At 36.1% G+C, this 12,309-nt stretch overlaps 1 protein-coding gene across 1 annotated transcript in view; it reads left to right on the plus strand.

The window, feature by feature from the left end:
• Positions 1–6,199, plus strand: part of ckap2l (cytoskeleton associated protein 2-like) — a 16,113-nt gene extending 9,914 nt beyond the window's left edge. Inside the window, exons 6-9 of the mRNA XM_013999495.1 lie at positions 1,119–1,277; positions 1,957–2,017; positions 2,172–2,322; positions 5,717–6,199. Coding sequence (XP_013854949.1) covers positions 1,119–1,277; positions 1,957–2,017; positions 2,172–2,322; positions 5,717–6,026 — 681 coding nt within the window. The 3' untranslated portion in view covers positions 6,027–6,199. The remainder of the gene's footprint in view (positions 1–1,118; positions 1,278–1,956; positions 2,018–2,171; positions 2,323–5,716) is intronic.
• Positions 6,200–12,309: the final 6,110 nt, after the last annotated feature.

Genomic DNA, 12,309 nt, shown 5'->3' on the forward strand with positions numbered 1-12,309 from the left:
CCAGTGAAATATATTTATGTTTGTGGTTGTAATGTGACAAAATATGGAAAAGTTCAAGGGGTATGAATACTTTTGCAAACCACTGTATCTGCCCCTTTTTCCCCCCAAAAAATTTAAACAACAATCTTCAAGTCAAAAACAAAACAAAAACATCAAATTCTTCTTGAACAACAATTAGTATAGAGACACATTATAATATTTCATATTTCTTCAACAGACCAACTTTTATCATTCTCTTAAACATACACTTAAAGTTTCTGGCATCTTTAACATCACTCTCCAGATTATTCCATAATCTCATTCCTTGGATTGAAGTACACTGTTCCTTCAAACTGGTTTGAAATTTAAGTTCTACAAACATCTCCATCCCTTTAAGATTATAATAACTCTCTCTTAACAAAATTTTATTGGATGTTTAAAGGTAATATGTTTTTATGTGCCTTATACATAACCTGCAAAATGTAATCAGCCAAGTCCTAGAACTTTAATAAGTTCAATTGATGAAATAATATATTTGCTGGGTGATTATAATGTCTCTAACAATTATTGCATTATACAACATATACAGAGCTTTATCATTGAATAACTCCCTTACTTTGTACAATACTGCAATAGATTTAGCTATTTTTATTAAATAATTTATCAATTAAAACACCAAAAACCTCACCTCTCTAACTCTACAAAACTCAACACCATCAACTCTATGTTGATAGTTTGCTTTCTATTACCGAATATCACATTTACCACAAGTTTTATCAAAATTTAATGATAGTTTATTAAGTTGAAACCAAGTTTGTATTTTTACAAATTCTGTCTGCATCATCTCCAACATCCGTTCTATATCTTCACCCAAACAAAAAAGCTTCATCTGCAAATAAAACACATTTAAAAAGCCCCAACACATTTACCAAGTCATTCACATATAAAAGAAATAACTTGGGACCAAGTACAGAACCTTGAGGAACTCCATATGTAATATTGTATATCAGAGTTCAGATAAAACCATTTCTTATCTTTCAAATAACTAGTTACCCACTGTAGTTCTGGTCCTCTAATGCCGTATTGATTCAGCTTTTCAAGGAGAATTTCTAACTTCAGCGTTTGTCTCCCGTCCACAGGGCTGCCCTCCAGACCAGGTGAGGCAGATTTTCTCACGGTTGCCACCGCTGTCTCAGAAGTTTGCCAAATACTGGATCTGTCGAGCTCGCCTGATGGAGCGAGAAGGAGACCTGGATGTGCTGCCCATGTTCGAAGAGGCCGTCCGTGTTGTATTGGAGGTAAAACACCTGAAAAGTTTTCTGTGCTCTTATTCTTTATGCAAAAAATCTAACAACCATCCTCTTAGAGAAAAAAAAGTTTTCTAAACATCAACTATTTAGAAAAAATAAACTCAAATTAAAATTCATACAGTTCGATCAAAGCTATTCCAAGGCTTAAAAACACTTTTTGTGTCTATTAGCTTTTATTAATATGTAATTTTCATCTTAATTAGAACAAATTTTAAGGTCTGAAAACATCACTGGGAAAAATATTGTTTTTGAAGCTTCTGTATTTAAACATTTTAGTGTAATAACTTTAATTCAATTCCTCTCATTGTGTATTTAGAGTAACAGTAAATAAACAACACAATAATACAGTGATTGGTAGAAAAATGCTCAATTTGGCAAAGCAAACTATTGATTGCTACTGTAATGTTGATTTTAACACACTGAGCCTCTGAGTTCAGTTTGAGTTTAGTTGCTGTCAGATGCAAAACAGATGAAAAGCTAACAGAAGAATGTAGCACCAAGTTTATTCATTTGAAAATGAGTTCAGAAGATAAAAACAGATCAAATCTGATTTTAGAGTTTCAGAAAAACTGCCTGAAGGTTTTTTATGTTTATAATTGTTGCATTTTGTTCAAATCTATGACAAATTAAAATAAATCTGTATTAACTTGTTCTTTTCTTCTCTCAGCCTGTAGACGAGCTGAGATCAGTGGTTTTTGACATTCTGAAGAAAAAGGACGAGATCCAAGGTACACGTTACAAATAAAGCTTTTCTTTTCAATTAAAGGTGTATATTTGTTTTTTAAAGTGATGTCAAATTTAACTGACATTTTAGCCAGTGGGTTTTTAACAAACTGAGGAAACTACAAGTCTAATTGATTATTTATTTGTTTATTGTTGAAGAGAACGAAAACCAAGAACACATTTCTTCAGCTGAAAACACTCCAGATGGTATCATCAATCCCCTGCTGACCCCCAAACCCGTCAGAGCGCTCATTAATGGAGAGAAAGGAGACTCCTCTGTGGTCAAGTACAAGATCACCAAGACTCCTGGGTACGTTTGGTTCTTCAGGACACCTGGGCTCAGGTTTAGGAGCTCGTTCAGTAACTACCTCACTATTTCATCAGTAACCTGACGGGAAGAAAACATCTTATGTTTTTGCATGTCTTAGATTGATCAGATTTCCAAAGAAAATAAAAGGCAAATCCACTTATCGTGTTTACAGAGACAAGAAATAAACATTTTCTGCCTTGAAGTTTGGCTTTAAAAGAAGCTGTGGCCCAGTTTACATGATGTTGTTTACAAGTGAAACCGAACAGGAAAAGAACAACAGTAGCGATGACAGAAAGCATAAGTACTTCTTCTGTTTTTGTCCAGCCTCGAAGTAGGAGTAGTTCTGTGAATTTACATCGTGGATGCTCCTGTATGAGGGGCCAAGTGTAAAATAAAATGTTAATGTTGCATTATTTAGCTCACTTTCTGAATGCAAAATCCTAGTTTAACATTTTAGTGGTATTTAGCTCACGGTTCTCACATTTTGCTTATTTTTACTAAATATTTTCTCTAAGTGTTAAATTCTAAATCCATATGTATAAATCTAAATGTAAATGTTAAGTCTTAAATGTTGTAAGTGTTGAAATTTATATTATCTTGGAATGGAACGCAGCCTTTGCCGTTGGTGCGCGCCTCTTGTTAGCATCGGTTAGCGTTAGCTAAACTGGATGGTGTCATCATCCTGCGACAAAACTAAATGCTAAAAATTAAATACGAAGTGTGTTTGTTGAAAACATTATGGGTAGTACCTGTGGTCCGGTTGTTTGAAGTGCGTAAGACACCGGACACAACCGGAAGTTTGATGTCTTATAGGGAAGTGTTAGCAGTGTTAGCGGTTTCTTTCATTTCAGGATGATGATGTCATAACAAGAGGAGAGCACCTACAGCAAAGGCTACCACCTATAATGTTTTCAACAATTTAATTTTTGACATTCACGTTAGTCGTAAGACGATGACATCGTCCTGTTCAGCTAACGCTAACCGCTGCTAACAAGAGGCGAGCACCAACAGCAAAGGCTGCATTCCATTCCAAGATATTTAAATGTGAACTTCGACAATTACAACATTTAAGATTTAAGATTTATATTTTGAATTTAAAACATTTAAATTTAATATTTAGTAAAAATGTGCAACATGTAGGTAGGAACAATGAGCTAATATAAAGTTTTAGTGGAATATGAGCTGGGTAATGAAAATATGTTAGTGGCTCTTTTTTTCATGTTTTTTATTTGATCTTACACTTAGTGCCTCGTACTTCCAGACTACCTAATAGCATTATATTCATATAATATAATGTAGGGGAGACCGGGGACAGTAGCAACAAGGGACGGTTGCAACATGTCATTTTTCTCCAAACAGAAACAAGCTAGAGTGATGACACACTGTACATGCTCAGTTAGATGTCCCACCTTGCAGAGAAAAAGTAAGCAGATTAAAAAACTGCTCCAGGATTTATTTGGAAAAAACTGTTTTTGAGGAACCAAAGTATTTATTTTTTTTTGCCCAGCTTTATTTTTGTTGTACTGCTGTCACTGTTTTTGTGATTCAGCTCAAACTTATATGGTTTAAACAAGTCATATGTTGACTTTTAACTAATATAGTTAACATGTATCAAGATCAGCTTATTTAGCTAACACATGAGGTTTTATCATGGCTGACAGGAAGGGGGACAGTTGTAACAGTTGTTGTAACTGTCCCCATATGATAAATCCATATAAAAACAGAGCACATACAGATGATATTAAGATGTTTAAATTAAGTTTACACTTAAAAGGGTATTGTGTATTCATGACAGTTTTATAGTTTAAAACAGTGTTTCCCAAACTTTTTATCCTCTGACCCACAAAATATTCATGGCAAAAACTTGTGACCCCAAATATTACTGGTCTGAGTAGTAGTACACAAACTTTGTTAATAACCCTAAAACCAAAGGCTACACAAATGTACTTATTTATACTTATTTTATGTTTTTGTAATAATTATAGGGAAAATATTACATCACAAATTATTTTATTACCCTTTAAATTGATTTCTGAAGTGCAGTGGTTCCCAAACTTTTCATCTTCTGACCCACAAAATAACAGTAGCAGAGATCTGTGCCCACAATTTTGGATGATAAACATTTGTATCAGGTCAACTAAACATGGGCATAATAACAATATTTATTATTCTACATTTATACATTTTAGGCAACTAAGGCAAAAATATAATTAATTTAGAAAATCTTTTCAGGACCCCAACTTGATGTTTCAGGACCCCAATTTGGGTCCCGACCCCAACTTTGGGAACCACTGGTTTAAAACATAAAAGTGTTTAAGATGTATTTTCTACAGTTGTTGTTTTCAACAATGGTTTTAAATCCCAGTTTGTTTCTTTGTAAATGTTGCATAATGTAGGCGTACAGTGACAATAGGCTAAACAAAAGTTAACTGTCTCACAAATTGTTCTGTGATTCTTGTCTCTAAAAGCCAAATGTATTTTATATCAAATACCTAAAAAAACCTAAAACCTACCTAATTTCCCTCTGGGATCAGCAAAGTATTTTGAATTGAATTAACTTGAATTAGAGTCTTTGACATCTGTATATAAGATCTACTCATCAAAGCAAATCTAAATTCATCATTTGATCAAAAAGAATAAATAAATAACACTGTAATATCATAACTTACAGTTCTTTATTAATTTAGCAATAATATAAATATAAAAATAATAAAACTTATATTTACAGTGAAATATATTGTATTGATAACATGTTGTAACCACCTCCAAACAATGTTGCAACTGTCCCCGTCCCCGGGGTCAGTTGCAACATCTGACTTTTCATTTTCAAATGCAAATTATTCAAGTTCAAGTTTATTTATTTAGCACCAAGTCACAACATATCTCAGGGCACTGTACATAAAAAGAACAATGTAAAGAAGAAACCAGCAGATTGTGTTGAATCACTTCATCACAGTCTCCCATCCTGAGCAAACGGTGGAGAGGAAAAACTCCCTGCTAATCAGGAAGAAACCTCCAGCAGAACCAGGCTCAGGACCGGAGACCATCTGCCTCGACCGGCTGGTTGGAGGACAGGAAAGAGACAGACAAAAACAGAAGAACTGGTCCAGGACTGGTTTTGGATTGGTTTGTCTAATTCAAACCATCTCTGAGTAACAGAGTCAAATGTAAAAAGTGTTGCAACTGTCCCTGGTGTCCCCCTATTTGTAGTCCCAGACAGCAGAGACATGCAGTGAGTGTGCCAACATGATGTCACTGTTTTTAAAGTTGAAACGACCGGGACTCATCAGAACAAAAGTGTTTATTTATAGACCCGGACATGTAATATGAAAACAAAATGGTTGGTGTTGGTTTTACAGGCATCCTGAGTTCCAACTCTTTATTTGTCCCTCAGTGGTCCCCCGAGTCAGCACAGACAGCCTGTAAGAGTCAACGGCTACGAGGTGCGCTTCTTCACTCCGGTCCGCCGCTCGGTGCGGATCGAGCGAGCCTCGCTGCATTACCCGGCGTCCCTCCAGGACCACGACGTCTGCGTGGCCTCGTACAGCGACCTCATCGCCGAGGAGAACAACGAAACCAGCGACGAGCGGAAGAGCGGGGAGGACATCCCGCCCGCTAACGACGCGACGATGTACGTTTACAGAGAGAACGAAGCGCTCGGCGACAAAGTTTCTGTCCAGCTGGTTTATGACGACCCCGTGTGATGTCATCTCCTTCAAGTCTGATGAGTTTACATGTTGTGTTTTTATCACATCTTACCAGAACGCTTGATTTGTTGGCTTTTAAAAGCTATTTCTCCTTTGTTTTCTGTAAGGTTTGTTTGTTGTGTTCTTAAATATTGACGTGTACAAAGTAATTAAAGTACACACGTTTTAAACCTTTGATGTCGTCATTAATCTTCATCAAACAGGCAGAATCAACCTGTTGTTTTTAGATCAAACAACAATTAACTATTAAACTGTTAAAACCACAGCGTCAGGGGAAACTGATTACGTGATTCTGAACAAGATTCTGGAAATGAAACTGAATCAGTATCGTTCAGTCTGCATTATGCCGATGATGCAACACATGCAGGTTTATTTTCCAGATGTGTAATTACAGTTTGGCAACGTTTTTATGTTTTATGTGGATAAATCATTTTATTTGAAAGAAGCATTTTTTTTAGAATCGTACTGCAGAGGTTTACATGCGAGGACTCGCCGTCTCCAGACATCAGGATCACTCAACATAAACTTTCTCAACGCGCCGTGTCGAACCGGTACAATCTAGAATTGAGTATCCTGATGTGGGTATTTTGACGTTTCGTTCATTAAGCAACACTGTGAATCATAAATGCTGAAACTAAGGAATTGCAACATATTTCTTTTTCATTTTAGAAAACTGTCATTTTGAGTTTTACACACTTCAAAACCTTTTACAGCAACAAATCCAGGTCTTTTTTACTGGATGTATTTGGTTCTAAAATCTGTCACGACCACTAAATCCAAAACCTTTTTTTTCCATCCATTCATCCATCCATCCAATTATCTTCCACTTTATCCGAAGTCAGGTCTCAGGGGCAGCAGCTTGATCAGGGAAGCCCAGACCTCTCTTTCAGCCAGCTCTTCTTGTTCCTCTGGGAGGACTTCATGGAGTTCCCAGGCCAGCAGAGAGAAATAGTCTCTCCAACATATCCTGGGTCTTCCTCGGGGTCTCCTCCCACCTACCTAGGGAGGAGTCCATCCTTACTAGATGCCCAAACCACCTCAACTGGCTCCTTTCGATGTGGAGGAGCAGTGGCTCTACTCTAAGTCCCTCCCGGATCACTGAGTCCAGCTTCCCTGCAGAGAAAACTCACTTTGACCATGATCTTGCTCTTTTGGTCACTACCCAAAGTTTGTGTCTAGGGATGTCCCGATCCAGATTTTTTGGCTCCTGATACAATCCRATTTTTTTAATGATTAGGCTTTCCGATACCGATCCGATATATATATATATATTTTTTATTTCTTTCCAAGTGACAAGGTTGGTAGTATTAAAGCGAGCCCTGCTGTTCCCACAAGAAACATCCAGTTTGCAGATTTTGCAAGATGCAGTTTCAGCATCATTGTTTTCCATTGAAAAGTGTTCCCACACTGTGGACATAGTTACATACTTGTGTGCGTCTTGACTTCTTAATGGCAGTTGTAAAGCATGATGATGCTGAAAACTGGATTGTCCCGATCACATGACTAAATCCGATTCTACCCATTTTAAAAAAAATGTTTATATCTGCCACCGATACTGAGTGTCTGATCGAGACATCCCTATTTGTGACCATAGGTGAGGGTAGGAACGTAGACTGACCGGTTCTCTTTACAGCTCAGCTCCCTTTTCATCACAACAAACCAGATGCTGCACCGATCTGTCTCTCAATCTCATGCTCCATTCTTCCCTCACTCCTGAACAAAACCCCAAGATCCTTACAACCTTTTCTTTTTATTACAGCGGGTAAAATAAGTATTGAACACGTCAACATTTTTCTCAGTAAATATATTACTAGAGGTGCTAATGACATGAAATTTTTACCAGATGTCGGCAACAACCCAAGTGATCCATACATACAAAGAAATCAAACCATAAATGTCCAGAAATGAAGTTATTTGTAATAATGTGGAATGGCACAGGGAAAAAGTATTGAACACACTTACTGAAATTTATCTAATACTTTGTACAAAAGCCTTTGTTGTCAATGACAGCTTCAAGATGCCTCCTGTATGGAGAAACTAGTGGCATGCATTGCTCAGGTGTGATTTTGGCCCATTCTTCCACACAAACAGTCTTCAAATCTTGAAGGTTTCGTGGACCTCTTCTATGAACTCTGATCTTTAGTTCTTTCCATAGATTTTCTGTTGGATTCAGGTCAGGTGATTGGCTGGGCCATTCCAGCAGCTTTAGTTTCTTTCTCTGAAACCAACTGAGAGTTTCCTTGGCTTTGTGTTTGGGCTCATTGTCTTGCTGAAATGTCCAGCCACGTTTCATCTTCATCATCCTGGTAGATGGAAGCAGATTTTTATCAAGAATGTCTCTGTACATTTTTCCACTCATCCTTCCTTCAATTATTTGAAGTTTGCCAGTACCATATGCTGAAAAACAGCCCCACACCATGATGTTCCCACCTCCAAACTTCACTGTTGGTATGGTGTTTTTGGGCTGATGTGCAGTGCCATTTGACCTCCAAACATGATGTGTATTCTGGCATCCAAACAGTTCAATGTTGGTCTCATCTGACCAGACTATATTCTCCCAGTATTACACAGGCTTGTTTAAATGTTGTGCAGCAAACTTTAAAGGAGCTTCAACATGCTGTTTCTTCAGCAGTGGAGTCTTGCGTGGTGAGCGTGCATACAGGCCATGGTGGTTCAGTGCATTACTTATTGTTTTCTTTGAAACAATCATACCTGCTAATTCCAGGTCTTTCTGAAGCTCTCCACAAGTGGTCCTTGGCTCTTGGACAACTCTTCTGATAATTCTTTTCACTCCTCTGTCAGAAATCTTGTGAGGAGCACCTGGTCGTGGTCGGTTTATGGTGAAATAATGTTCTTTCCACTTCTGAATTATGGCCTCAACAGTGCTCACTGGAACCTTCAGAAGTTTAGACATTCTTCTGTAACCGATGCCATCATTATGCTTTACAACAATAAGGTTGTGAAGGTCTTGAGAGAGCTTTTTACTTTTACCCATCATCAGATGGTTCTTGTGTGATACCTGGTCATCATTTGGGACTGAACCAGCTGATATTAATTTGCACTGACAAGGGGCAGGCTTGTTTTCTAATTACTGAGAGAGTTCAGCTGGTGTCTTGGCTTTCCATGCCTTTTTACACCTCCCTTTCTTCATGTGTTCAATATYTTTTCCCTGTGCCATTCCACATTATTACAAATAACTTHATTTCTGGACATTTATGGTTTGATTTCTTTGTATGTATGGATCACTTGGGTTGTTACCGACATCTGGTGAAAATTTCATGTCATCAGCACCTCTAGTAATATATTTACTGAGAAAAATGGTGACGTGTTCAATACTTATTTTACCCGCTGTATTTATTTAAAACAGGGACAATATACAGTATGTATTAGCCATAAAAGGAAAGATGCACTGTATCAGGTTATAGCTCTGGTGCTAATTTCCACCTGTAGACCCAAACCCAGCCCACACAATATTATAAAATAAAAAAGAAGAAGAAAAAAAAATCAAAAGGCATCATAAACGTACAATACAAAGGCATACAATCATAATCAATATAAAATCAATTTATAATCATCCATGCTCCCAAAAAGATGTCATCATGAACACCACTTATGGAAGAAAAACATACATTAAAAAGACTAACCACTCATTAAAAATAATTTCAGGCAGTTAAACATGTCTACAATGTCCAAAAGCAAGAATTACTCTACAACAAGTCATCCTACAAACTCTTAAAGTCAAATACTCCACTCACATCAGTTCTGAGAGCAGCTTTGATTTAGGAGAAGCCATTGTTTTGTCGTACATGAAAATCTGTACATATCAATAGTTCTGTTGGCAAAGTATTCCACTGTTGTAAAACAACACCAGAAAAAGCTGATTCACCAAAGGAAGTTTTACATGTAGGAACTCGACACTCACCACGAACAGTTGAACTTGTGACTCTAGATGTTTTCCCAGAGTTAAGGGATACAAATCTTTTTAAGGGAGGTGCAGCTGAACCATGAATAATCTTGAAAAGCAGACATATATTTGTAAATTTGATTAAGTTCTCAAAACAATGTTAAACTTTACAAGGATATGACAGTGATGAAACAAGTTGAACTCCTCCACTTGAGGCAGGACTTCAGCCCCAGCCTGGAGAGAGCAGTCCACCCTTTTTTCTTCTTCTTCCCTAAAACGACACAATTTCTCAGGTAAAACATTTGAGGTGAGTAATGAGCTGAAGTCGTAATATGTCATAACGTGCCTAAAACAGAAAAAATTTTTTACTATTGCATAAAACAGGAAGACATCAATGTGAACCCTGAATAAACATTCACACGACATTTAAAACCTGAATTTTCACTGTGAACTGGAGAAGAGGACAACTTGCAGCTGTTTGATGTCAGACCTCCAAATAAACTAAAACACTTCAGTATTTTTGACTACAGATTAACATTTTTATTTAATTCTAGGTGGAGACTTACATTTGTGACCTCATTTACTGTTTAAACACCAGTTTTCTTCTGAGTAATAATATTTGCAACCAGGAGGGGGCGGGGCCAGATGATTGACAGCTCACTGGGTTGGAGCAGAAGAGACACAAATTCTACCTTGTTAAACTTCGACACAAATGTTGGTTTATAGATTTTTTTTTCTTTTGGTAAAAACACATTTCATAACGTTTTGTAAAATGTTTTTTACTCTTCGTGTTTGAAAGTAAAATACAAAGATAGAGATCATCGCTTTGATGATGGCCACAGTTATAACAGACTGAGATGAATAAATTAATTTTAGGTGCCAGGATTGAAAAATAGCATCATTTCCTTTACTTTCATGTAAACTCCAGCCCAAAATAATAATAAAAGAACTTTTTTCCCTTTGCAAAAAAGTTTAATCAATTAAAAAAATTAACTTTTTAAAGGAGAGCACTGAATTCCTGAAATTGAATTGATGAAGTGTCATTCCTTGATGCATTTCTGGTCCACCCTTCCTGTCTGTATAAATACTACAGCCTGGAGGTGAAATACTACACAGCTTTACTTTCCTCTGAAGTTCAAACTTCAACTGGCAGAAACTTTTCAATGGAGGTAAGAATTCACTCGTCTGTTTGAGAAGTTTTTTATTTTTACTCATGAAAGTAAGAAAGTACTGCAGGTTTTTTTGTATTTTTATTTATTGTGTTTATTATTATTATTATTATTATTATTATTATTATTATTATTATTCATTGCAGTTTATTTGTTGGGTACTTTGGTCCGCTGCTTGTTAAAAATTATTTTAAAATAGAAAAACATGCTTCAAACTGGAAACTGATGATTTAAAGACCAAATCAAAGGATTAAACCTAAAACTAAATAACCAAATGCAGATCTTGTTTTAACTGATATGCTGATAAACTGTATGTTTTGTTCTCATATGACAATTTTATTTAGTTTGTCCTTTTTCATGTTTTACAATTCCACTTTCAGGTTTAGCATTTTGATTGTTTTCTTTTTTGCAGGTTTGTTACAAATGACTTTAATTCTTTAATAATCTGTTCTGTTTTGACTGATTTATAGATGAGAGTTTAGTGACTTCAACAAACTGAAACATTTTTCTAAAAATGATCAAAATTAGTGAAAAAAACTTTTTTTTTGAGAAAAACGTTCAGAAAGTCTGATAAATATTTTTAAATTTATGAGCAAATCTGCACAAATAAATGACATCATCTCTTTTTATTGTTTTTAAATGTTTAAAATGTATTATTAAGATGTCTTACGGTCCATATTTTTGTAAATTCATTGTTAATATTTTTACATTTTTATCTCCAAAGAGGAAATATCAAACATTTGTGCCTTATTTGCTTTGTTTTAAAGAAGCTTCATATAAATCTGAACTTGATGTTAAAATGATAATATTTGTTTCCCTCTCTTTTTAAAACACTTGGTCAACTTGAAGAAAACTATTCTGAGGACCAAAACTGGGAAATATGCTCAGATCATCAGATCACGAAGCTGCCTGAAGCTGTGCGCCGTGGACAATCAGACAGGTGAGGATCGTCCTGCTCAACGCTTCAGCTCCGACAACGAGACGCAGACAGAAAGTTTTACTTTGTTTTGTTTCTGTTTGCAGAGAGTTTTGTTGTCATGAAGAGACGTGAAGAGGACGAAGGCAAAAACCAAGTGTCTTTTCATTTTCCTGATGGAAACGAATGTTATTCTCTGAAAGTGGGCGGGCAAAAGAATTTGCAGGTAAAATATAGAATATAATAAGTATAGTATAATATATAATACTTACTTGGTACTTAATTGATAAA

This window comes from Austrofundulus limnaeus, unplaced genomic scaffold (genome assembly GCF_001266775.1).
Source record: "Austrofundulus limnaeus strain Quisiro unplaced genomic scaffold, Austrofundulus_limnaeus-1.0 Scaffold8, whole genome shotgun sequence".
Taxonomy (NCBI): domain Eukaryota; kingdom Metazoa; phylum Chordata; class Actinopteri; order Cyprinodontiformes; family Rivulidae; genus Austrofundulus; species Austrofundulus limnaeus.